The sequence below is a fragment of the Harpia harpyja genome, chromosome 10, assembly GCF_026419915.1.
Source record: "Harpia harpyja isolate bHarHar1 chromosome 10, bHarHar1 primary haplotype, whole genome shotgun sequence".
In the NCBI taxonomy this organism is placed as follows: domain Eukaryota; kingdom Metazoa; phylum Chordata; class Aves; order Accipitriformes; family Accipitridae; genus Harpia; species Harpia harpyja.
Window position 1 is genome coordinate 18,117,711 of NC_068949.1, and position 27,839 is coordinate 18,145,549.

A 27,839-nucleotide genomic window follows, 5' to 3' on the forward strand; every position below is an offset into this window, starting at 1 on the left:
TTAAAGAATATTTCTCTTCATCTTTTTAGATTATAAGGAGACAGAATATTTCTGCCTTGTATTTAGCAAAATAATTGTTTCTGAAAACATTGCCCAATGCTGCAACTCTTTCTCAGGTAATATGCATTTTTTTCCTCCCCATTTACTACTTCCCCTTTTGCACAAGCACTTTTAGTATCTTTCTTTGGGAGCTAAGTTTCTTTAAGTCTAAGTGCCCCTAGACAGCATCCCTGGGGGGGTCGCTTCCCAAAGACACTGAGAGATCCAAAATACTGTCCTTTGTGCTGTTGTTCATCAGATAATCCTGACTTCAGATACATAGTTAACTTTGCTACGTCTGCAAGCTCTACCTCAGAAATAAGTGGAAACAGCACAATACCTTTGTAGAATGGGGAGGAAAAAAAAAAAAGAAAACAAAAGCAAAAGAAAAAAAATAAGCAAGAAGCTTTAATGCTTCCTCCTTTTCCTATGCCTATAGAAAATTTACTCAAAAGAGCAAACTGAGATATATTCTAAACAGTTCGGTTTTAGAGATGCAAAATATTTCATGTTATGTTTGTTATTAGCAATAATTAAAAACTATTTAAAAAAACCCATTATTTAACCCCCATCAATCTGTTTCAAACAACTGTGTAGAGCTTTTCAGTTTAAACAAAGGTCAATTTAAAAAGTAATCCACTCCTCCTAACACAATGGGTGCTGGATATCTCTGACATTTTGAAGCCAAGATTTTCAGAAATGATTAGGAAGCTGGAATTACTTGAAGGTAATAGAAGTCATTATTCTAAGTCTCCTAGCTGTCTTTGCAAATATCAGGTGAGTCTCACTGAAATGCAAATGCTGCTAGAAATTAAAGGATGACCAACCTGTTTGTCATGTAGTAATGGATAAAAACAAATCTTTAGCCAAGGCTAGAAATAACCCCCTCTGGAAATTTTCAGGCTCCATAATGGAAGTCAAGGTGCCAGTTCTTAATTTTATATTAGCAGTCTCTGACCAAAGATATTGCTTATTAACATGCTGATGAGTTTAGATCATTGTATATATACAGATGGTAGGTACAGAGAGAGGAAAAGATTAATATGACAACAGCAGATAATGTTTAGACTTACCCTTGATATCGTCTTTCTCACAGTAACAGTTCTGTCTTGGGAAGCAGTAACAAATCCCATGTCCTGACTTAATTCCAAGATTTCCAATGCCTTTCCCATGACCACCAATAATGTTTCCACCTAATCAAATACAGACACAAGCTAAGATTCTCACATGTAGTTAAAGGAAAAAAAAAAAATAAGGCTCAAAGTTTTCCATGGGTGTATCCTAGTATGCATCTGAAATTTGACAGGGCAGCACAGCGGAGCAATAATGACAGGGATGCCTGAGAATTAGGGGAGAGTCTAAATTCTGAAATTTCTGAGATCCTGAAATGAGGGGACCTTGGACTGCTTGAACATTAGCCCTGATTAGCAGTTATTCTCATTATGGAAGACTGGATTAAAATTTATCTATAATAAAAATATAATAGTACTCTTTGCATTGCATAGTTGAGATACTTCCCAATTTCATGTACCCCTTAAAACCTTATATAGAATCCCATTACTTCATGCCAAACATCTACCTCAAATGTTCATCTCATGGCTGTCCTGACTCAGTTTCCTCATAAAGCATTATGGTTCTGTATCAGTGAGGTCATCTTACATTTTAAAATTCTCCCTAAAATACCTTCTCTAGCCTACTTGTTTTAGTTTCTCTCCACCATTGCCTTAGGTATTTTTTAACTCATGAGTTGAGGTACAGTCCAGTGGTATAGACCAGTGGTCTGCAGACTTGAGTTCCGTTCCTGGTTCTAATGACAATTTCCTCTTACCTTGGAAAAGTCAGTGTACTGTTTTAGGTATCATTTGTTCCATTGTCAAATGGAGGTAACGATACTTAATCACGTCTGTAAAATGCCATGGGATACTCCAGTGAAAGCATTAAGAGTAAGTGCCAAGTGTAAGGGATAAAAAAATGAATCTTTCCTTATCTGAAAATTCATTGTTTAATATTAGGAAAAAAGTGCAGAAACTCATACAGAGCTACTCTTGATTTCAAGGAGGCGTTCTTCAGGCAAAGTAATTGCAACTGTATTTCCAAGTAAATAACTTTTTTCCTGCATATATTATAAAAATGACCATTAGTTGTGACATTTTTCATCTATAAACTGCCTTTAATCACAAACAGCATTGTATAGACAGAAACCAATCAAGTTCTGCAAGTTTAGCCACCTCTCAGAAAAATCGCCTAAACCATAAAGGGATTCAAAAGATGAACAAGTTTTTTTCAATGTAGTCGTCTTTTTATTTCGACTCATTTTCCTCTATCCCATCTAAGTCAATAGTAGAATGAATGACTGTTTCTTTTACATTTCTTTGGATGTGTAACACAAATTGAGGAAGAGGATATTTTTTGGCAACGCAAAGGCAAACATCCTTTCTTAGAAAAAGTGAAACAGGGACCTGAGTATTTAAGCAAAATAGATTTTGACCATCTTTCTAGAGAGGCCACACCTACTAAATTGTATGCAGCTCAGCTGGTTCATTTTGGAAGAGACTGTCCTGAGTCCCTGCTCTCTGAGCTGACACTTGTTTGAAGAAGTGTTGGTGTTCCCAAAAATTCTTGATTAACCCCCCACCAGCCAACTTTCTCTATTGTGGAGACGTGATGAAATAAAGTGTCCATTAGCCTCAGAAAAATCATATGTATTTATCTAGATCTGCCTATGTCTGAGGACCTGGAAGAAGCAGGAAGCAGGGGATGAGCAGGTCTTATCTAAACTGTTCTTGAGCAAGGGATCTGAAGATAAGGAGTTTTTACACAGCAGGGAAAGGAGTACCTTGTCACTGCAGATGTACATTGGAAACATGCAGCTTTCTATAAGCATTCCAGAGACCCAAAAATGCATTTTTCACCAATGCGTTGCTGGTAGGGAAATTCCAAGAGTTATCAATATTGTTTTGAATTGCGTTGTGTTTCGCATGCTCCTGTTTTAAATCATTAACTGTTTCCATTGCCCTGTGGTGAGAAAGAGCTTTCCCTGCTTCAAGGTCACTTGGAAAAAGGGAAAACCGTGACCCTATCCCACACCACGTAGAAACTCCAGAAATTCAGAAAGTAAAAACACTGGTTGTTGGACAAAACCAAAGACGACGTCCAACTACCACTAAAAACAAAGACATACAAAGCAAGGTAGAAGCCTAAGCACTGTACTTTTTTTTTCCCCTGATGAGAAAGCCAAAGTTCAGAGGAACCTACAAAGATGAGTCACTTACAAATGTTCAGCCAGATTCACACACTGCAACCAGCCCCGAAGCAGTTACTTACTACAAGAAAGTCTCTTGCTTAGAATGCAATTAGGTTGCCTCTATTTGATAGGCACAGCCACAGCACCAGTTGTTTCAGCTGAGTGCCCTTGAATGTAATAGTGTTAGTGTGAGAAAGCAATTTTGGGACTCAAGTACATAGCCATCATAATGATAGATGAATTACAAAAATAAGTATTTTAGCAACTGTCTGTACTTAAAGAATATCCTTGATCTTAACGCATCTGGGGCTTTCTATTTATTGCTTGCCATTCTCAAAGAAATGTTCCCTTCCAGTAAAAGCTGGTATAATGGTACTCCTGCACATCTGAGCTCCCAAAACACACTCATTTCTTTGTCTGTAAATACACTGATTTCGGCCACCAACCCAGGTTCTGAATTGCATCAAATCATGTTTAAAATTATCCAACTCAGGCATTAGAAAGGCATACATAACATCTTGAAAGCTTGTCTTACTTGCCTGCTTCTATTATCTGATAAGACAGTATTTCTTTCAGGCTTCTTTTGAGCAAAACATCTGATGCTGCATATGTTGCACATTACATGTTTTAGCATTGCAGCCTCTGGCACAAATATTTCCACTTTTAGAATGACAACTGACTGTGGTTATCACCAATACAGAATTCTTTTCAGATCATTAGAGAAGTTACTTGCATTCACTTCAAGCATTTCTGCCACTTTAAGGATTGTTTTTATGCAGTCAATTATCTTTGTGATAAAAGTAGCTTACAATACACAATCCCATTCTTGCATATAAAAAATACAAAGATGCCTCTTTATTCATTCATTTTATAAAAGAACATAAGTCCTAGCCTGTAAGAAAATGCTAGTTCCTCTAAGACTCCATTTCAAAATGTAAACTTGGAGTATACAATGTCAGAGCCAGAAGAATTATTCGAGAAACATCTATGTCTTTATACCTGAATTAGATACTGATAGATAAAAAGATCCACTTAAAAATTATCATCTTATAAAAGACTGAAATTGCTCAAGTGCAATACACTGTTTTTCTAACCTTTTTATCTTCAGGGTGATTTGTGAACTTGCAGGTATGAGCAGGCATATGAGCAGAATGTAGAAAGATGTGTTCAAGAAAAAACACAAATGCATTTCAGTTCTTCCTTCAGAAACGCTGTTCATATAAATCTCTGCCTGTATCTTCAAACAGATAAGGCATTGGATCATTTTGATGGTCACCTGGCAAATAAGGCCAGGTGCATTTCCCCAAATGATCCTCTGTAAGCAAGTTTATTTTAAATTGAAATTTGTTTCTTCTTACTTATTTAAATTGGATTTCAAATAAGCATGGTTTCCATCATATTGTGCTAGAGTTTGGAAATAGGGCGTTTACTTTCCTAAACCCTATACCTGTTTGAGCAAATACCCCCACTGAAAAACACTACCTGTGAATTAACAGAGGGAGCAGAATGAGAATTACTGAGAAAACCTTATCTTTCCATCATTGTCAGCCAATAGGTGTTGGCTGACTGGCTTAAACAAGAATAAGATTAGTCCCCATAACCTTAACTCTCCTGTATGATTCAAATGCAGGTATGACAATGCAGAGATGCTAAATATGTTGAGCTTGTAAAGGTATCTGGGATCAAGAAAGCGGAATTTGAACCGCGATCAGCAGTGACACAGACAAGCCCATCCTAAAACATTTCCGTACTTGTGCAGTCTTGGGGGCACACAGCCGGATCTTTGCTCTCAACCACATCACAGGTGCCATCTGGACAAGTCTTGATACTCGGGGTGCACGTGGAATAGTTTGTGGTGATCCCTGTTAACACAGAAACAGGCAGCTGCACAAATGCCCCCAGGCTTTGAAGGACAGCTTATTGCATCTTCTCAGTGCACACTGACACACCGAAGCACAGGTTACTGTTCTTTTTAAAATAAACATCTATGAATATAAACATCATCTGCTAAAGTAACGGGCAAGACAACAGCTAAAAGCAACTAGAAGAAATATATTTTTCACTGTGTTTTCTGCTTTTGACAGCCCTTTGGGCATGTCACTTGCCGTTACAGTGAGTATTACTTGAAAAAGAGCTAGCTGACCACTTTGAGACTGAAGAGTGGCTTTCACAACTAAGGATGTCTCTACACAATTTCACACATACTTGAATATGAAGGTTACAAGTAGTCAAAGAGAATTTGTTATACTCAGGCAGTTTGAAGGGATAAAGCATCGGCACAGAAGCATTGTTCTGGAAGAGTCAAGTACTGTTACCGATCAGATCTGTGCTACAGACCACAGAAAACAGACAACAGAGACACTGCTTCTGCGCTCGCTAACTGTCTGCTGGGGCATACCTCCTCAGAGGCTCATTGGTATGTTCCAAACTCAATTCGTGGTCACAGAGATTATCTCGTAAGCCAAAGTCACCCGTTCCGGTTACACTGCTGCAAACCCAATTCACTACCTGGTGTTTTACGTATCGTGTTCAACATCACCAGGGATAAGATCAAGAATGAGCGTTCCAATTTAACCTCATTCTCCTTCCTAGTGCATGTTTCTTTTAGTTATTATGATTAATTTCTTTAGCCCCTGCTTCTGTGTAGTTTACTGTACCATGTTGTTCAGCCACAATAAATCAGTTAATATCTCTGGAAGTCAAATGCACAGTTACAACTAAAGAGAAGCTCGATTTCACACAACAGAAATGTACCTTTTCCACTCCCCTGTCTCCACTGGCATCTTCCTGTTAGCACTCCCAGGCCACCACACTCTTCACATTCAGCATGGTGCTTACTCACAGCACAAGAGTCAGGGCAGTCCTCTTCTTTTTTTAAAACTGTTGGGAAAAGTGTTTGCTGTCAGTTCAGGACAAAGGAGATGAATGCACAAGCAAGTCAGCTCAAATCAGAAGGAAAACTCCATTCTTAGGGGTAGATAGGAAGGAAAGAAAGATGAAGAAAGGAGTGAAAGACTGAACACTGACTGATCAAACTATCAGTAAACTTAGATAACAATTAAAGAAAAGCCCAGGTGTTTCTCTTCTGTGAAATAAAAGATAAACAGCAAGATCAAGATGGCATGGTTATCTTTGCTTGATAGCACACTGTCAATGCCTAGAACTGTAGAAATGTGCTAACATACTGATAACAGAAAAATGGAGACTACAAGTACTTACAGCTTCATACAATACTTTTAATTAAGGGAAAACACTTAGTACTTGGGCTAATGAGCAGTAGCCCAACGAGCACCAGCTAGAAATGTGCAATTTCAGACAGCCCAAGGCTCCTGCAAAAAGAGAAGCCCACTGCAGGCTTTTGCTTCTTCTTCCTCAAGCCATTCGCTTTTGCATAGGAGTTCTGCTATGATAGAAGGGAACAAAGGCAATTATCGTGTGCCCTTGTCCTTGTGGGGGACTTTAACTTTCCAGACATCTGCTGGAAATACAACACAGCAGTGAGTAAACAATCTAGGCGGTTCCTGGAGCGTGTGGAAGATAACTTCTTGACACAGCTGGTGGGTGAGCCAACCAGGGGAGGAGCCTTGCTAGACCTGTTGTTTACGAACAGGGAAGGACTGGTGGGAGGTGTGATGGTTAGAGGCCGTCTTGGGCTTAGTGACCATGAAATGGTAGAATTTTCAATTCTTGGTGAGGCAAAGAAGGTGGTCAGCAAAACCACCACTATGGACTTCTGGAGGGCTAACTTTGGCCTCTTCAAGGCACTGGTTGAGAGAGTCCCTTGGGAGACGGTCCTGAAGGGCAAAGGGGTCCAGGAGGGATGGACATTCTTTAAAAAGGAAATCTTAATGGCTCAGGACCAGGCTATTCCCATGTGCCGCAAGTCAAACCGCCGAGGAAAACGACCGGCCTGGCTGAATGGGGAGCTTTTGCTAGGAGTCAAGAAAAAAAGGAGAGTTTATCATCTCTGGAGGAAAGGGCAGGCAACTTGGGAGGAGTACAGGGATCTTGTTAGATCATACAGAGAGAAAATTAGAAAGGCGAAAGCTCAGCTTGAACTAAATCTGGCCACTATTGTAAGGGACAACGAAAGATGTTTTTACAAATATATTAACAGTAAAAAGAATCCCAAGGAGAATATCTATCCTTTAATGGATACAGAAGGGAACGTAGCAACCAGTGATGAGGAAAAGGCCGAGGTACTTAATGCCTTCTTTGCCTCAGCCTTTAATAGTGAGTCCAGTCATCCTCAGGGTACTCCACCTCATGAGCTGGAAGGTAAGGATGGAGAGCATAACATACCCCCCTTAATCCACGAGGAATTAGTTAGGGACCTGCTACGCCATCTGGACACCCACAAATCTATGGGACCAGATGGGATCCATCCAAGAGTACTGAAGGAACTGGCAGAGGTCCTTGCCAAGCCACTCTCTATCATCTATCAGCGTTCCTGGTCAACAGGGGAAGTTCCAGAGGACTGGAGGCTTGCCAATGTGACTCCCATTTATAAGAAGGGGCGGAGGGAGGATCCGGGGAACCACAGGCCTGTCAGCCTGACCTCGGTACCGGGAAAGATTATGGAACGGTTTGTTTTGAAAGCACTCACATGGCAAGTCCAGGATAAGAGGGGGATCAGGCCCAGTCGGCATGGGTTTACGAAAGGCAGGTCCTGCTTGACCAACCTGATCTCCTTCTATGACCCGGTGACCCGCCTAGTGGATGAGGGAAAGGCTGTGGATGTTATCTACATGGACTTCAGCAAGGTCTTTGACTGTCTCTCATGGCATACTCCTTGAGAAGCTGGCGTCTCGTGGCCTGGATAAGTGCACTATTCACTGGGTGAAAAACTGGCTGGATGGCCGAGCCCAGAGGGTAGTGGTGAATGGGGTGAAATCCAGTTGGCGGTGGGTCATGAGTGGTGTTCCCCAGGGCTCGGTGTTGGGCCCTGTTCTGTTTAATATCTTTATTGATGATTTGGATGAGGGGATCGAGTGCACCCTCAGCAAGTTTGCAGATGACACCAAGTTGGGAGGCAGGGTCGATCTGCTTGAGGGTAGGGAGGCTCTACAAAGAGATCTGGACAGGCTGGATCGATGGGCTGAGGCCAATTGTATGAAGTTTAACAAAGTCAAGTGCCGGGGCCTGCACTTCGGTCACTGCAACCCCATGCAGCGCTACAGGCTTGGGGAAGAGTGGCTGGAAAGCTGCCCAGCAGAGAAAGACCTGGGGGTGCTGGTTGGCAGCCGGCTGAATGTGAGCCAGCAGTGTGCCCAGGTGGCCAAGGCGGCCAACGGCATCCTGGCCTGTATCAGGAACAGTGTGGCCAGCAGGAACAGGGAGGTGGTTGTTCCCCTGTACTTGGCACTGGTGAGGCCGCACCTCGAGTTCTGTGTTCAGTTTTGGGCCCCTCACTACAAGAAAGACATTGAGGTGCTGGAGCGTGTCCAGAGAAGGGCAACCAAGTTGGTGAGGGGCCTGGAGCACAAGTCTTATGAGGAGCGGCTGAAGGATCTGGGGTTGTTCAGTCTGGAGAAGAGGAGGCTGAGGGGAGACCTTATCGCTCTCTACAACTACCTGAAAGGGGGTTGTAGTGAGGTGGGTGTTGGTCTCTTCTGTCAGGTGGCTGGAGATAGGACAAGAGGAAATGGCCTCAAGTTGAGGCAAGGGAGATTTAGGTTAGATATTAGGAAAAATTTTTTTACTGAGAGGGTTGTCAAACATTGGAATGGGCTGCCCAGGGAAGTGGTTGAGTCACCATCCCTGGAGGTATTCAAAAAGCGAGTGGACAGGGTACTCCAGGGCATGGTTTAGGGGGCATGGTTAATGGTTGGACTTGATGATCTTGAAGGTCTTTTCCAACCGAAATGATTCTATGATTCTATGATCAGGTAGAATTGTAAGGTTTTGCATAAAGCGCGATATGGTTTGGAGAGAAATTATTATGTTTCCAGCATATCCAGTGTAACCTTCCTCTGCTGTGGCTGTTAAAGAATACTTCTAACATACTGCCCTTACGAACTTTTCAGTAAAATAAAGCCAGTGCAATTACTACATGAATGTTAAGCAAAAATGTGTTTTAAAAAAAGAAAAATTGGAGAGAGAAGTGGGGAGAAAGATGATTGAATAAATATACTTAGGCCAGAGATCTGTGGTTTGATATATATATCCACACACATACACACTTTTTTTTTCTTCCATAGGAATATGTGAAATACAAAATAAAGGTCATATAGACACACAAAAAAGATTCTTCTAAATCAAATGTCAGAATGAATATTAGGAATTGCATATGATACACCACCTTTCTGTGCATTTGTTCTGCAAACAAGTATCTGCTACAGGCACGTCTGAATCGGAACTCAAAATGCAAATTTTGCAATCTGTATCTTGTAGCTCAGACTCATTTTCATTGTTAATGCCATCAGTTTATAGATCACCCTGCTAATACACCACCTAAGACCAGTAACATTGGTAAATAAGTAAATAATTTTAATTGACTCAGGTACTTACGAGTTCCTTCCAATACAATAGTGAGGAGGGTTTTGGTATGTTTCCTGCTCTGCTTGTCTGTAGCTTGAATAGTGTACTGTATTTCCTTGCACTCAGGTCTGTGCAGCACAGAGGAATCATTCACATAAAGGCTTCCATATTTGTCTTCTCGGCCTTGAAGTATGCTGACAGGATAACAGCTTACGCTGGGGGACAGTAACTTGTAGGTGATGTTCACGCCACGGAATTTCATACAGTTTTCAATGCAGATTTTTCCTATCTAGGCTCAAACACCAACAAAGAAATCACAGACAACAGAAACAAAACTATTCCCAAAAATATCTGAAAGAAAATTGAGCATATTACACCTTGCAAAGTTCAGCATTTATCTTGGGTTTACAGATTTGATGTTTTACTACCAATGCAGTACGTGAATGCTTCAAATGTGATTTATTCTCAGTAAAAATGAAAGATAAAGCATTACCATTGTTTTCAGGCTAGCAGCGGAAATGCAAAAAGCCTTGACCCAGAGACTCAGTGATATTTGATGCCTACTGCTGATGGTCAGCAGCATTCAGGGAGAACAAGACCCTGTGATTTGGGAAAGTCTAAGTTCAGTCCCTGCTCTGTCCTAGGCCAATCAGTGAGAAAAACTTTGGTCTTGCTTGAGAAAGCAAAGAGCTCAGCGAGATCAAAGCTGAGACTCTTTTCAAATCAGATAGAAATTGCCAATACATAATTTTTGTAATATTACAGTCAAAAAGTTTCTCGCCAGCAGAGTTCTCTGAAAGCCTTAAAAGGAGTAAGAACCTCATTGTTTCCCATTTGCAATTTTTAAAACATTTTCATCTAAAAATGAAAATACATCGGTTTGCCATATTTGACCTTCTGCCTGCCAGAATATCTATGCTAGAGCACTCTTCAGTCTGAAACAATTTATCTAAGAAGCACAGGAATGTAAAGCTCTGTCTCCCGTCCAGCTCCTATAGGAACTGATCCAAAGCTCACTTTGGTTTTTCCATTTACAAGAGTGGGATTCGGATCAGGCCCAGAGGCATTGGCTTTCCTTGCAGGGAAAACCACAGTGTGAAGGGTGGGGTGTTACTGAAGGGAACTTGGTGATGGATTCTTTTCAAATGTTGCAGTTAAGATGTCTTTTCAAGTAAGACCACTGCTGGTAAAAGCATATCTGTACATCTTGGGTTTAGCATTCTTATTGAAGAATTATTCCCATTCACATCACTGACCGGTCATTTGGCACCACTTTTGTTGGTTTTTTTGGTGGCAGGATAACATACAAAGACTATTAAAGCAATCAGAAGCTAGGCCGTTTCTTCCATGCCGTCTCCTCTCCACAGCATGCTGGGACTGGCAAGAAGAAAAGGAAGTAAAGACAAGACTTCAACTGTTCATAAACTCTGTCTAGACACAAGGTCTAGACAAGTCCCTTCCAGAACCACGTCATCTTAGCTTTGGTGCTACATTGCAGCTGGCAGTGTTTTGCAACTGCTTAGACGGTGTTTCTTTGAGGCAGTAGGAGAACATAATGATGTCCCACGGCATTAACCTTTATGTAGACTAGCTTAAACTGTCCTTTCTGCCTACTCTGTCATAACTGCTTTTTCCAGGCACCTTTTTATGAACAAAAATTTCCTGCAAAGGGGATGGAGAAGACCCCATAAATTCAGGGTCCCTGAAGAGCAGATTATCCTTAGAGTAGCACATGGGCCAGTTTTGCTTTCTCTGTATAATTTCAGGGGAAGCTAAAAATGCCCCCCCCCCCCCCCCCCCCCGAAATTTCTACAAGAAAGATAGGCTTTCTTTTTTTTGCCTGATTCCATGTGGGAAAGCCCAAGCTTGTAACTTCGCTCTGCACCGCAGGTTCTGGAGTCAGCACAGCTCTCAGCACAGCCCCAGGGGAAGGAGGTGGAAGCAGGCAGCTCCTCTTTCTCATGAGGAGGGTGAAAAATAGCCTGGTAATCAGGATTAACATCAACATACAGGGGAGTAACCTAGAAAGGTGCATTTTGCAAGACTCTTAATAGTTAACACAGAAATACCATTATCAGAAATAGGAACAGAAAAATCCATCTTTTGAGCTCCAGAGTTTAATAAAGTCTGGATAATGATAATGTTCCTCTTCACTGAATTCCACGGACATTTGGATATATAACCTCTCTAAAAATCTCAACCAATGTTATTCATCATTTGTCTCGGTAAATGTCAATAGAGCTTTAAGTCCTTTGATAAGTTAAATGCCACTGGGCAAGCCTGTACCGTCAGGCCATGCTTCTGTTATTCAATTCATTTAGCTGCTCAAATAGACAAATGGCATCAGCCCAGCAGTTAATCATTTCTTCACGCTCTTGTGTTTTCCTTAGGGCAAGAGACAGTTCAGCCTTCATATTGATTTGGCCCAGTACTTTTCCTCACTGCTCTGGCACATCACAGCTAATTATGCAGACGACTTTAATAATGTGAAGTGCTGGGGACTAAGCTGCTTACATTGACTTGTGCTCCAAGCCAAGCGCGCTGTAAATTCAAACCCAGTCTCAGAAGTAAGTGGATGACACTTTAACTGAGAACACCACCTCCAGAGCCAGGATGAATTTTGCACTTTGCTGGTTGAGAATCAGAACAAAATCTCTTTGTGAATTTGTGTTTGGGCAGCACAAAGAAACATCTCTTCCCACAGACTTGGGAGTTCTAGCCAGGAACAGTTTTCCCTGCTACTACTGCCACCCAGTGAAACTGCACAGTTAGTGGGAAGCACCATGGTTTCCAGAAGCCCTAAAATTCCCTTTCAGATGTTTGACTGTCCTGACAACATGCAAAACCAGCAGCTTTAAATGTTAACCGGGTTTTGTTCTGGGTTTTTTTGTTTTGTTTTGTTTTGCATTCTAGACCTAGAAAACTATATGCTCCCAGACTCCAAACGAATCTGTTCAAGCAATCTAGGGTATGCACAGATAAACATGGTTTAACCGAATTTAATTTGGAACTCATTCATTCATTCATAATATTATTGTATGCATATACCTATATATAAAATCTGTGTGTATATGTGTATATGTATACATACATATACACACACATGCACACCCCCCAAAAATGAATTCATCTATATTCATACATACCTAAGTTAAGTTTCCACACTTTTTACAATTACAGTCATGCTGTGACATACATACAGTTGCAGCCCATTTCTAGATGCTAAGAGCTAGACCACAAGTATCTTATGCACCTATGCTATTATTTCTTCTAGGGGGAAACCCACTGTTTTCACCCTATCTCCAGGCAGAGTTTTTTTACACTGCTGAGAATAAAGCTTTCACAATCTGGTGCTACAAAAAACCCCAAACCTAACATAAAAAAATATTGTGTTCCGCACAAAAAGCACAGAATATGCTCTGAAGTTTCTAATAGACTGCAAATTTAAAAGTTGCAGCCACAAGGCATCACAAAATGTCATAAAGAAGTAGCTTTTTGTAGGGAGCCCACTATGTGAGCACACTTGGTATCTTTCTCTTATTTAGGATATTCAGTGCAGACTACAGGTAAAATGTCTCTTGACGAAGCAGTAGCATTTTTATTGGTCATGTAAGACCTGTTCCGTACTCTGAAAAGCTATCAAGCCATAGTGCATTTCATCAGATTAAATATAAGAACACCTAATATATCTATCTTTCCTTTTTGTTTCTTTTTACAATTAGCCAGAAGCTTAAATATTAATAAAACTGAATTCTTCGTTAGAAGTCTTCTAATGAATTGGTTTTCTCTGCAGTTGGGATCACCACATTTTAGTCTCAGTCCTCCTCTCTGCTACAAATACAGAGGGAGTTTTATAGCTTTATTTAGTTATGAGGTATACTTTCCAGCAGCTCTCCCAAAATGGCTCATCACTGATTTTTAGTATTCACTTTCATAACATTAATTATATTGAACTAGTTCTTTATTAATGTACATGTTCCATAGGAATTACATTGTAATTTTCACCTGATTAATGTCAACCTGTTAGAAAGTGTTTCTGGAAGACATTATTAATGGCAATGGTAGTGATTAAGCTAAAAGGACGGTTAGATTAGGAAACACATTAATTACTAACTAGCCGTTATCTACAGAAAAGCCATTAACATACTGGAATATGTACAGCTGGGACTCCAATAGCTGGGACAAGTTTCTTTCTTTGCCCTTGACATTCTTCCAGTTATTCATGCCTAAGCCACTCATGGTTGCAAGTCCTCCTGTCTATAACACATGTTATTTTTCTCTATCAATACTTCCATGTGTGGCCCCTCCTCTGTTATTGCGTGACAGGAGAGCTAGTGTCCAGTCTACCTGCTATCCACTGCATCCAGCAACAATCACTGATACCACATTTTTCATTAATTCTACTTAAAACAGCTAAAACCAATGCTTTAACGCATCTCACCCCGGTAATCTATTTATTAAGCTCTGTCTCTAAGAGCGTGTAAGTATAACTAACACAGTTCTTACTTGTGCAAAGCGTTCAGCATTTCTATTCACTGTGAACTGGTAAGTCATGTTTGGAAACTGAATGCTGACAGGGAGGATGGAGACATTGAAATGAAGAATCACCGATCTTTCTGGGCCATGAAATTCTGTGTCATTCACCAAAACATCCAACTGGAAGGAACGATGCTCTGTGACTGAAATACTTTTATTCAGTACCAGTTCTGCAAAGGAAAAGATTAGTCTATTACCGACCCACATTATCTGCAAATGTGTATTTTGATACTGCGATCCCAACAAAATTATACATATCAGAGTTATTCCTAACAGGAAACAGAAGGTGAGTTAAATATGAAAATACGCTCCTATAGAGTTATGCTCTGTGCCATGCAAGATGTTTGGAGAGGTCCCCTTCCCTTCTACCTACCATGCTGAGAACCCTGCAATCAGAACCTCTTGGTTATTGGTATACACAACATCATCCCGTACGCTCCCTATCCCAGAGATGCACAAACTCCATTTTTTTCAGTACACGTTTAAAACTCAGGATTTGCTTAACTTGAAATTTCTCAGCTTTCTTTGGCTCAATATTTACAAAATGCTTGAAAAAGTTCAAGAGCTTATTGGTCAATTACTAACAAGCAACTTCTCCTTTATCTGAAGAAAGAGACCTTACTGTACTCATGTCGAGTTCCCCTCACTTGGCTGCCATTTGGGCTGAAGTGGATTTCATCGAAGATGTGCTCTATCCGAAATGTTTCACTTATCCAGGGATCATCAGTAATGATGGTTCCTGTGTATTTCTTTCTGCTGCTTTCAAGGGGATAAATAGGTGTGGTGTCTGCATCGTATACAGTTAGTGTTGCAAGAACAGTTCCCTAGAAGGAAATAATAAATGACATTGCTGAATGACCTGAAGCTTTATTCCTCTGATACATGTTTAAGAGATTGAAATATTGGTCAAATAAAACCTTACAACTTTCACTCGAGCCCACTTTCATTCAAATTCATTTTAAGCTTCAGGTTACCACTATTTCACACCTATTTGAATCTGAGTCGAAAGGTCAAAAGAAGACAGCAGTGAAAAAGAACTTGTCATATAATCATTTGAGTCTATGTCTAAATACAGTGCTAAACTTTTGAGGTAGGAAATGAGTGCACAAGCACAGCTCTTGATTTTGTCATTTTTTAAAATCAATGTTATTCTACAATACTAAGAAAAAAAAGCAGGTAAGTAATATGTGCATTTAAAAGACATGAAATACATTCAGACAGGTCAAACTCATTACCCAAGTGACAGAAGTGGCCTGGGTTGTCTTGTCTTCTGCCTAGTCTACTAGATTGCTGTTGTCTACCTGGACACTGAAGCCACAAGGCCTTTAAGATTTTTATTAGCAATTCTGTTGTTTCAAGTTCGTTTAGTTTCCAAATATAATGATTTTTTTCTTCACTGCAAAATGGCAGTGAAATTCACTACGTTCTGAACACTTTGCAGGCATGTAACTTCAAAGAGGATATTTTATTTTAGAAAACAGTTTTATGAGACCTCCACTTTCTATCATACAGAGCTAAATGAAACTCCCAAATCTGAAAATTACCAAAAGTAAAAAGGAATTACTTTATGCCCAGGCAAATATAATGTGTTCATAGGTGTCTTGTCAACACTTGTTCTAGTCGGGAGGTGGCAGCAAACTCCCAAAATCATTATTTTCCCTTCCAGACACAAATAAGAAGAAAATGTACTTTGAAGGGAAATTTGACTACAAAAAAAGATGTTGTTGTTATGGAACAGAAGTTCTCTCACAAAAAATGCATCATTTAGGCCCTAAAAGAAGTGCCTTCTTTATACCATTGATTTTTAAAGGGTTGTTGCTCCGGTAGAAGAGCCAAAGAACCAACCTGTATACTTCTCTACTGAAGCAAGGGGTGTATGTGTGCAGGGGGCACACACAAAGCCACCCATGGGTTCAGACCTCCTGAAAGATCACCTTGGCACGGTAAGGGAAAAGTGGGAGGACACCATCAAAGCAAGACCCCGGAGCTCTCCCTTAACAGCCTGACACTGGAAACTTTAACACCTTTGCAGGTACAATGTTTGACTGCAGAAGGCAACCGCTTCTTTTAGCCTTCTGCTACTGGTTACAGCATCCTAATATATGTTCTGAATGTAGTCCCAATATCTTATATAGATTTGCATATATGGGAAGATACACACATACACTTGCTCTAACAACACGCAATTTTAGCCATCTAGGGGAAGCAACCCCGTAACAAATACAGAGCAGAGCTCAGTATGGGGAGATATGGTGATCTTGACCACAGTCTCAGCAATGGTCCATCCTGACCTCAGGAACTGCTCACACTTCTTTACACTGTTTAATTCCTAACCCAAACTCTTAATTCTTTGGGGTCTGCATAAGATATAACTCGGGGGAGAGGAATCCTACAAACCCAGCATTTTACAGTCACAGGTCTGTACAGTATGGTGTGGTGATGCGCTCGTTGCTGAGATCCATTACCCAGAGCATGGTGTTTCCCAGTAGTCCTGCCTCCACCGCTGCACTCCTACTTCAGGGACTAGATAAAGGAGAACATTACCTCTTTCCTGTTGAACTCCACGACAGCATCTGCAGTATCAGTGCCATTGGGAAGGAAGGGAGGAGAGTCATCTTCATCTAACACATTCACCAGGAAGGGCACCTCAACCTGCATTTCCCTGAAGCCCTCTCTCACGGTACATTTGGCAATCAGCTCATATCTCTCTCTCTCTTCTCGATCTAGGCGCTGTGTCACACTCACGCCAGTGGTGTTCTCATTGTATCGAAAGGGCATACCTTCAGCTGAAAAACACAGTATGAATAGGGACAATCACTTCCCGTTATAGGACTCCGATAGTTTTCTTCTTTAATACTCTTTTCCAATGCAGTAAAGCCATTTGGACTGCATGATAAAAGGCAAACTCGGAAGTAAAACAGAAGGGAGTTGTGGGGTTATATTAGAGTAGGCAGAAAACATGGAAGAGACGGAAAGATCCTACGGTCTACAGGCAGCACAATTTAAAGCTCAGGATATTCCCAGTCTGGTCTTTGCAGGTGCAAACTTCTAAAACCAATCTTTTCCTTACAGAAGGGGATAGTCCTCCTTGCCATCCCCTCTGTATATATCAAAGGCAAAATCTTCAGGCTCAGTTCACGTTTGCAACTGAATTTCCTTTACAGAATCAATCTAGAGGATCTACTACAAAAGAGATCTTAACAGTGCACCTGTTTACATCTATTGCTGGTATGTGAGCAGCTCAGTTCTAGTTTTACCTGCCAGCAGTTTGTAGGAAATGCTGAGATTCTGACACAGATGATGAACTGAGGGTAACTGGAGCTGATGAAATGTGCCAGGTGGTTTATTCTCCTTGATGTGAAAGGAGAGATCCATTTCTGTGAAGCAAAGCTGCCTTGCTGTCAGGGAACTGCAAGCTGGCGCAGTAGCATTGATCAAGGAGAGGAAAACCGTGGTGCGTGTAGCAGAATCGCATTCCTTCTCTTGGAAAGGGTGGGATGAAAGGAAGACGTACAGCATCACCTTTGATAACGGCATCCAGTTTCCTACAGCTTCAGAAAAAAACAAAAAAAACAAAAAACCAAACCACCAGAAATATTATACAGAAGACAAGCCAACATTTCTTTTACTCATTTTGTACTCTAGTCCATTATTCCACAAACAACCATATAGTCCTATTATGTAATAAAACAATTCTTCAATACGTCACCTGCTGGCGGGAAGACCTTAAACCTTAATCTTAGTAACTCCACTAGCCAAAAAACTATAGGCATTAGCACCAATTTTATGTTGTAGAACCTTACAGAACAATATTGGCATTCTGTCTGTAAGACACTGATATAAACCAGGCCACTATTAGTAATCAGCTTTTTGATAGGACTGGTTTCTGGAGGCACTAGGACAGAGTGGGGTGGCAGCAGGGAAAAAAAAGTGCCTGAAAAGGCAACAGATATTCAGGACAGACCCATAACTACCATCATTTAAGTCACAGCGTTCTGATAGTTTATACCAGTCAAGAATACAGGCCAAACCATTTACGTTTAGACAACAAATTGCTTCATCGTTTTGAAATATAAAGAGCTGGTCAAAAGATAACATAGAAGTTAAAACCAACCTGTGGCATCTACTAATACACCCTCAAGCCTTAATTATTTTGACTACCTTGCTTTGACTGCAGTCAGAATGATAGTGTCTCTGTAACAGATCTAATTAACTTGAGAAGATGCTCTAGGTCACTTTGATCCATATGAACAAAACAAGACTCTCAAGTTCTGGATAGCTGTTCTTTCTTTGTTCAGTTACAAATAGCTATCTGATATTCATGAAGACCAAGTACCAAAAATGCAGCAAAAATGGGTGAGATACGAAGCACTCAGCACTTAAAAAATAAAGCTGTAAGCATCTCAAGTTGAACATTTCAACATCAAGGCACCTAAGTCAAAGGGTAGCGTTGATATATGGCTCTTACAGACTCAAGACAGTTACTACAGACTCTCTCCAACAGCAGAATTTCTGCAGCTGATCACAGCAGTATGCCATTAACTCCTCACCCATTTCCTTCTCCACCATCTAATGATACCTAATTTCCTCATAGATCAAAATCACCAAAACCAATTTAGTGCTAGAGCATAAAAAAGAAGGGGAAAAAACTAAGATAATTCATTTCTGTCATTCAATAGTAAGCTTCTCTAACAAAGCCAAATCTCAAGTGAGGGAGAGAGGTACACTTAACCATTTCTTCCAAGAGCTGTTTGTTGTTGCATGCAAATGTACTTTGTGAATCCATGTTACCAGAGTTCAAGGACTGTTTTATATAAGAGTCTGAACTAATCTAACTGCATTGGTCTGGGCATTAAGTGCCTAGCATTAACACAGTAGAATTGGCTTAATTTGCATGAGTAGATGAACAAACTGCAAATCTCAATGTAAAGCTGTGATTTATACAGCTGTGAAATGCAGAAAAAAGTATTTTGAGTAATGCAACTTTCCCAGTGTACTGGAGTCCACAGTATGAGCAACTGGATCTGTCCCAGGTCAGTGTTTGCTTTGGCATATGGTTCCCTGCATTTGTTGTGGGTTTCGTTGGGTCTGGTTCCTCATTTTAAAAGGGCAGACGTGTTTTTTCCAAATTTGACGCTCATATGGTGATGGATAAATCCCATGATCTGAACGTACTTTGCTTTAACAACAGATATTTCAACAAGAAAAGCTAGTCTTCTCATACTTACACAGCATGTTAAAGTCTTCTCTATCCAGGCTTTTACTGAGGTAGAGAAGTCCTGTTTTTTCTCTGATTTGAAACCAATGATTTTCATGGGATCTTGCTCGAGAAATGACAAGATTCTGGCACAGATGAAAGTGGGCCACTTCCCCATGTGAATCCCTCAAGGCATGGATGCGCAGGAGTGGCGTACCTGCTGGCTGATCAATGTAAACATTCTCCGAGTACTCTTTCCTAGGGAAGTAGAGACCAAAGGCAGCTGCAAAGGAAGGCACACAAGAGGAGAGGTGCTCCAAGTTAAATGATTTTTGCACTAGCATTTTCTTAAGAGATGCATTTCCAAAGAACCAAGGCTTCATTCTCTAGAGATTAATGAAGCATTAAAAAAAGATGTGGAAAAAGGTAGATCCTCATCTGGTGTAAATAAGTATAGTTTCACCGCTCTCAAGCCAGGGACATAGCCACCAAAAATTTGGCCTATAGTTTATGTTCAAGTTACAAAATCATCTGCTTTTTGAAAGCAAAAACGCTTTGCTGTAAACATGGCCCAGTTTAAGCAGAACACTTAATGAAGCTTTGCTTGCCAAATTTTACTTAGGCTCGTATCTGGAGCACTCAGCTGTCATTCCGTTCTCTGACAGATGATATTCAAAGAAGGAGAAAACCTTTGATGAAATCACACACTTTAAAAGCCTAAACACACTCTCTGTTGAGAGAAAACACAGAAATGTATCGATGGCCCGCACACTTTTCCTTGGATTACATGAAGCTTCTCTTACATAGGAGTCCTTTCGTAGCTCCCTCCCTTTCTAAACAGGCCAGCATGATACTTCTGGTACAGAAAATGGGAGTTGTTTAAATAAAATCGATATGAAAGTCTTACAAGTATTTAAAAAATGACAGATGGGAAAGCTGAGAACTGACTTGCCTGAAATGGGGAGGGAAACGTACATTTATTTTTAATACCATGACTGTGACTGACCCATTGTTCTTCTCTGATTTTTCACCCCTCTGACACTGCAGACATTTACATTTAGTAGGGCTCAACTGCCCCCTGATACCTGTTTCTTCAGCCGATCTCATCTTACCAGGTCACCTTGCAATAGCCTCTCTATGCCTTTCCAATGCTTTCCTTCCAATTCTACTGCTTGCAAATACGATGACAGTGGAACGCTTGATTAGCAAGGAAGGTACAAAGGGATGCTCATTGCATTTGTGCGCACTGAAACACTGGAACTGTCACTCTTGTACTTCACCTGCGCTCAGAGTCAATACTTGCTCCCATACAAAAGAATACTTGCATACTGCAGAATTTTGCATCGTTTAATCTGATTTGATAAGGAGTAAGGCATATAAAAGGCTCACACATCTGCTGAACAAATTACAATAATAACAGTTTCCGTATGTTACTGATACAAGACTATCTTAACTTAAATCAAGCCAGATACAACTGGAAATGATGGTAATACAGCAGTAAAATTAGGGACATAATGCCAAAACATCTTCAAAATAGTATCAGGCTGTAGCACGTATTTATTTTTTATTATTATTGGATCCATACACTGTTCTACTGAACAGAGAGGACCACAAACAAACTGTAAACAAGAGACCTCTAATTTCATTTGGAAATACTACAGAAACCACCATACCTTGCAATGATTCCTGACATCATCAGTATCCCTGGATTTACAGAGGCCCTTTTTTTTTTTCCCCTACATATACTCTGCAATATATGAATAAAGTGGTAAGGTAGTAATATGGTAGGTGAATTCGCTCCAAAGTAATTAATTCAAAGGGAAGCCTATGACAATCTTTTGGAGAGTTTGAGAAAAATCATTAACTCCTGACGTCCCCTGTCTGGAAGAAGACTATTACTTCTGATTCTGGTGCTATTATCATCTTTTTTATAAGTAGATTCCTGAACATTCATAATAAATTTCAAATGTTTTTCCAGTCCCTCTGTCTTTTTTGAAGTGCAGGAAAACCTGGTGAATACGCACTGCTAGAAGTCCCAACAAACCAGTTCGTTAACAAGAGGGATAAGGTGATACCCAAATAGTAAGCCCAGTCCCAGTGCAAGCAAATAGATAACCTTGAGGTATTTTCTATAAAATCTTGGTTCTAGAATTATGAAAACTTCCTCACAAGAAATTCAACACTGAAAATTCACTGCTCAAGACTAAAAAATGACTTTTAACCCACTGATGTATACAAATGAGGCTTATACAACATTAGCTACAGGACAGAGGAATATTTGCTTTTTCCCTTATTTCTAAGACTGGCATGAACAGTTCTAATGCAAGTGATGCTGTGTGCTCAGCATCACAAACACATCACGCAGTGCAAGAACTGGCACCGTAGCAAGAGACATGAAATCACCTCCAGTAAAAGGAGCATAGAGAAAGTAGAATATATATAAACAGTATGGATGTATAAGTGTGAAATTGGAAAAGGGAAAAATGGGATATTTTGAGTTGTAATTATTTATTTCTTTGTCTTAAATAAGTATGTTAAACTTTACATGCTTTGCTCTACAAATCTGGGCCCACACTGCATGCAGTCGTGTTTAACAAATCACATGAATAATTAGGACAGACATTGCCACTTAAACATCTGAAACTCTGCATGCAACTACACCTCAGCAGAGGTCAGCATCCTGACTGCTCTGCATTGGAACGAAAAAGTTAGTATTTATGCTGCAGACTCTCTGAAATTCTTTGGCATCAGTTGACAGGAGCAGTCTTCTCTGTTCTCAGAAAAAAAGGGGAAAAAATCCTGTAATATAAAAATTTGATTTCTCTGTAGATAACAGAAATGCAAACCAATGCTTTGTATTTTGAAGAGAGAGGAGGATTCCTTCATAAAATAATTTAGAATTTGCATCACTAATTAATCAGAGATGTTTTTGACAAATATAAAAGCCACTTTAAGAAATTAGGAAAAGCCACTGTAAGAAATTTAAGTAGAAGCATGATCTTTTTCTCCCTGATTCAAACCTAAAAGCTGATGAAACTAAATTCTGGCCATCAAAAGTGTTAGTTTTTAGTACAGAGCATACTTCTGTACTAAGGACAACACCTAAGTATAGTTTTAAGTGACACCAGTGGATATGACATACTTTCACGTTTTACTTAGAAAACCAGTATTTCAAGTGAAGAGACTTTACAACACTGTAGAAACTTAGATAGTAAAATAAAATAAAATAAAAAAATATAAATTTGATTTAGCCACGTAACAAGATTCACCCAGTGCTGCTGATCACAAAATTACTGGGATTTTGTAAAGTGGTTTGTGTCACTCTCTAACTCCATTTCAAGCACTGAAAGAGATGAGAGGTATGCAACAGACTGCCCAGGTCACAACTACACTCTGCATATAAATCTTTGGAAGCTGATTTTGAAGGAGACCTTTGAAGTAGAAACGTAGCACCCACTTCTCCGAGCTGCGTTCATTCCTTTAAGCCCTAGTAAGTTAAAACCAGATTCAATAAACTTGCCATCTGGCAAGTATTCTGCAGGAGGAAGAGGTTCTAATCCTAGCCACAGTTCCTTGTGTCCTCAAAAAAAAAAAAAAAAAAAAAAAAAAAAAAAATCAATTTCCAAGGACTTGTGCAAGCTTCCTATGGAAGCCAGATGGAGTTTTTATTGAATCTGCCATTTAAATAAAGAAGAATTGAGATGGTTACACTCAAAACTGATGGTTAAAGTGCTATTGCTTAGGAATTAAAAGCAGAGAAATATTTCATGTTACAACCTTGAAATACACCACAAGAAGGCTGTGCACTGTAACATAGATGAGTACATGAGAGAGAGAGAGAGAGTGTTATTGAAATGTTTTGGAATCTGAACTTTTTTTTAGAGGACACTTCAGCTCTCCCCTATTCTACAATCAGCACAGAAAACACAGCAACCTCTGATGGATGAGCAATATTACGTGATAATAGCATATCAGTAACATACAGAAAAGTGATCACATTTAAGCGGATGTAATGCTACTGACTAATAGCTCCTACAGGAAATAGATACAGTTATGACAGCAGTTTTCCAGTTCAGGGAGAGAAAGCAGATAAAATGAGAGTGGAGAAATGAGATTATATATACTTTGAAGCCTTCATGATTGCCTTTTGAAATAAGGCAATTTTTCACGTGGCTTTTTTCAGTCATGAATGATTAGGTAAATAATGCCTTTTTTGATAAAAATTGATTTTTTTGTACAACATTTGTTGTAGAAAACTTTACATGTTTTTAGTGCTTTTTATGCTTGCCACTATAGTCTTGAGTAGCATTGGTGGACTACTCTCGATGAAAACTGTTAAACTGACTATAGCAAGGTTAAACTCTTACCATCAACCACGATGATGAAAAACGTAATTTAACTTCTTAGTCACAAAATGAAGTGGCATGAAATTTTTTATTAGTGTAGAAGAAGACTTCACTGTAAGACATTGTCCCAAACAATGTTTGTAACCATCTTACAAGGTACCATTGCAGACTTCAGAAAACCTGTTTTGAAGCCAATAATCCTCGTCACAAGACTTGCTCTGGAAAGGACGCACTTAGATAACTGGAAAACCATCTCAGGTCTGTGTGGATCACTTGCAGAATCTCAAAGCACACTGGAGATGGTGAGAAGAGAGGACAACCAGCACACAGCAGGGTCAGTTGTCAGGAGCATCCCGTCACCCTGGTCCACAGGCAAAAGACCCATCCAAAACATCCTCTTCTGAAGAGAAGATGGTGCAGGTTGTAGCAGCCAGTGAACTGCCAGTCAGCAAAACGCAGCAGCTAGCTTGCTCTTGAACCTGGGATTGAGAACCTAAGAGCTAAAGCAGTGAAGCAGTGCACTGTTCAAATTCAAGGCTCTCCACTTAGCCAAACCATTTGCCTCAAGCTAAGTAAGCAGGTGTCTTATGTAGCTCATAGCAAAAATTCAAAGCTTAAATGACCGCTGCTTGGTTTAAGTTACACCATGGATTTGAACAAAAGGCTCACTCTTGATTTAAAGACTTCAAATGACTGAAATCTAATATATCTCTTTAAAGTTATTTTGGGTTTCATTACTCATGTAATCTGAAAATTGTCTCTCTAACCTGAGAGTTTGCTACCTTCCACCTTCTTTTCACCAGTTCATGTTATAAGTTACACTTTTTGCCAGTAGATTAAAATCTCCACAGATCTCATGGTACCTGCTAGATGAACATGCATTTAAAAACACAAGGACTGGTTTGTGGTTTTAAGAAAACACAAGAAAAAAAATAATCAGCAAAATGGAAATGGAGTAAAGGTTGGTTTTCATTCAGCAAGTAATATACACTTATATAACCCATATCTGACAAAATTTACGCAGAGCTCCCCAGCATTTTGGAGGACAACACAACAATTTAATGCAATCAAAATCCTTAACCAAGAATTTACACGCATCTCCAAGAAAAGGGGTATGCTTTTAATGCAATGATAGCCCTATCATTGTAACATACGGGATTTAATGATGTAACAGGTGAACATGGGAGTCTGCTGTTAATAATCCCCCATTTGTTGCACAGCATCAGATTTCAATAAGCAATTATCTAGCAAGGTTAGTTTTGTGTTCGTGAAATAATTATCTTTACTTTTGAAAAGGAGCCATTATGTTCCATTACTAGTATTAATATACTCAGTGTTTGATTCATCAGAGAACAAGAGCAGCAACGCACTTGTATATTTTAATTAAAGGGCTTGCCCACTTAATGCCCTTCTGGCCCTTACAGAATTAAGAAATAAACTCACCCTCATAAACCAAAAAGCCAGTAATCTAGAAAAAACACTGTCACTTAATGGAAAGGTAGAACGAAACAGCATAGCTGGAAACAACGCTGCAGGGACAGAACACCCTGCAAGGTATTCAAGACAATATCCACCATTTAACACAGGCTGATCCATCCCGTAAGAATACAAGTGGTTTTGCCAGCATTTTGATGAATGTTTCTTCAGACAGAGACAGTTTAACAGAGGGAACAATCTCCACATTATGTAGGGAATCGCTCCAACCTTTCCTTCGGTTCAGCAGCAGGATTTAAAATGAGGAACTCCTCCCTGCACTGGGACTCATTTACAAGGTAATCACAGAAGAACTATTTCCAATAGACCTGGCTGCACATCACCTGAGATAACCACTCGGAGAACTAATACTCACCAGGGCAAAACATAACCATGGTTTAAACAAAGCACCCTGAAAAGCTATTTGAACACCTCCGAGAGGGACCCGTCAACAAGGAACGGCTCAGGAGCTCAGCTCCTACCTGCAGCCCATGGCAGAGCACAAGCTGACAGTTTCCTTTTTTAAGCCAGGGTGAGAGTTTCAGTGTCAGCAACCGCAGGCCGGGGAAGAGCTCGTGCCCCGCAGCACCGCTCACCCGTCGCCTGACCACGGGGTCCTTGGCTGACCACGGGGTGATGGCACGAGGCAGCCCGCGCCAGACGGGGACACGGCACCAGCGGCGGAAGGACCCCAGGTCTGCCACGCTCCCCTCTGCGTGCCAGGGTAAGCCAGCCTCCCCGACCATCCGAGGGGTACGACCACCGCTCAGGGGAGACCGTTTCTTGCACAAATACAGTTATTAAAAATTCCTCCTGTTTTTTTACAGAGAAGTCCAGTCAAATTCTGCCACCGGCTCACTGAGTTCAGGCTGCAGCATTAGTGCCCAGGTATAACTCCGAGTGACTCTCAAATGCACTAGAACAATGACACATAGAGGAACTGGCATACACTTCATTAGCTAGCAAGCCGTTAATGCGGCTCAGCCGCATGACGTTACTTATTTTTAGGTGTGTTATTTTTAAGCTGCTCATTACAGAAATTGTAACAGATGTGATATGAACCAGAGAACATAAGAAAATGTGTTAAAGTGAAAATGAAATTAATTCCTTCTTTATAAAGAAGCTGCTCATCTGGAGTGGATTGGGGAAAGATCACTGTAGAGCTTCATACCAGAATTTTCTGAAAGTATGCTCAAAATTTATGGAGCTGGGTAATTGCGGAGTTTCACTTGTTGCATACATTTAAATGCAGCACGATTGTTAAGAGAATGATAGAATGAATTTCAAGAGCAGCAGTATCAGTGAAATACATATGTTTTACAGAACATGATACTTCCAGAGGGAACAGGTCCTTGCAAAGTAATGGTAAGCAGAAACAATACTTAACTAAAATATATTCCAGACCTATTAAACTGGTCTGCTTTAAGTTAATTGCCTCTCTTGTGATTTTCCTCACCAGATTCCCATGCTCATATTGAAAACAACCCCGAATTTCAGACTGAAAACATAGAAATTAAGTAGATAAAATATTAGATAAAAAAGCTCAGTTGACCACCTGTATTAACCTGTTAGTAAGGAAAATGAGAATGAATTCTACAAGATGTTAATGAGATAGACCTGGTAAAGCCAAAAGATGGATCAGACAAAAAGAAAGTTTGCTTCCTGTATCAGGCATACTGAACATAAATTTTCAAAATGTCAAGATCAAAGACAGACCCTAAATTTGTCAAAAAGAAAGTATTTCAATCAGATTTGTGGAGCTGTCAAGATTTTCATTTTTGTCTCTATTCAATAACGGAAAATCTGCGCAGCACACAATCTACCAGAGAATGGGACAATGCTTCTGCTAAGGCTCCACTTACTAGTTCACTGATGCCCAGTTCAGACCAAGGTCAAACCTGTGCCTACGCCTTCCTTTCAGAGCCTGTACTTCTAGGTAAGTTTTAGAAACTCACTTTTGAACTTCTGTAAGTGCAAAAAAGGCTAGAAGCTTCCTTTCCCTTGCTTGCTTATGGTTTTTGGTTTGGGGGGTTTTTTGGGTTTTTTTTTTACTTTAGCAAAAAGGCAAGGTTTTGATGCTTCATTGTTCTAAATACCAGTGTTACTAAAATTTAACCATCCCTCATAGTAATGAATGTGCATGGAAAGTTTCTGTAAGAGATTGCAGGGGTTCCTGAAAATTCTTCAGATGCTGATTCTGTCATTCCTCCTTATTTGTGTGATCAAATACTCCTGTTTTAAAGTATGGTTTAATTGCTTGAGAGCAACTGGATATAATTTTTCTCTGTAGGAGTACGGAGCTGAAATGCAAGACAAGGAAACTGACTGACTATTGTAATGCAGCACAAATTACATTAATAAATATTTAATGTAATTTATTTACATCTGGGTCAAATTTAGGGTGTTTACAAGGCAGCATAAAAAAATGAAGATGACATAATGCTTCATTTTTATACCACTCCAATTCAGCTCTGTACAGACGCGATTTATCATATTCCGTACTTTTGTATTTCCAATGACCTCT

At 40.0% G+C, this 27,839-nt stretch overlaps 1 protein-coding gene and 1 long non-coding RNA gene across 4 annotated transcripts in view; one reads left to right on the forward strand and one right to left on the reverse strand.

Moving 5' to 3' along the window:
* The window catches only part of LOC128147018 (uncharacterized), a 46,916-nt gene extending 36,902 nt beyond the window's left edge, over positions 1-10,014 (forward strand). The window contains exons 5-6 of one of the 3 annotated variants that reach the window (XR_008236912.1): positions 30-116; positions 9,890-10,010. This is a non-coding gene — a long non-coding RNA (uncharacterized LOC128147018). Of the gene's footprint in view, positions 1-29; positions 117-4,913; positions 5,040-9,889 lie in introns of those variants that run through there. The other 2 variants (XR_008236915.1, XR_008236913.1) reach the window with 2 other exon arrangements.
* RET (ret proto-oncogene) overlaps positions 1-27,839 on the reverse strand; it is a 90,453-nt gene that overhangs the window by 22,442 nt on the left and 40,172 nt on the right. Inside the window, exons 2-10 of the mRNA XM_052799153.1 lie at positions 19,528-19,779; positions 17,557-17,850; positions 16,844-17,085; positions 14,922-15,123; positions 14,270-14,469; positions 9,794-10,052; positions 6,038-6,163; positions 5,035-5,145; positions 1,113-1,232 (exon numbers count right to left, since the gene is read on the reverse strand). Coding sequence (XP_052655113.1) covers positions 1,113-1,232; positions 5,035-5,145; positions 6,038-6,163; positions 9,794-10,052; positions 14,270-14,469; positions 14,922-15,123; positions 16,844-17,085; positions 17,557-17,850; positions 19,528-19,779 — 1,806 coding nt within the window. The remainder of the gene's footprint in view (positions 1-1,112; positions 1,233-5,034; positions 5,146-6,037; positions 6,164-9,793; positions 10,053-14,269; positions 14,470-14,921; positions 15,124-16,843; positions 17,086-17,556; positions 17,851-19,527; positions 19,780-27,839) is intronic.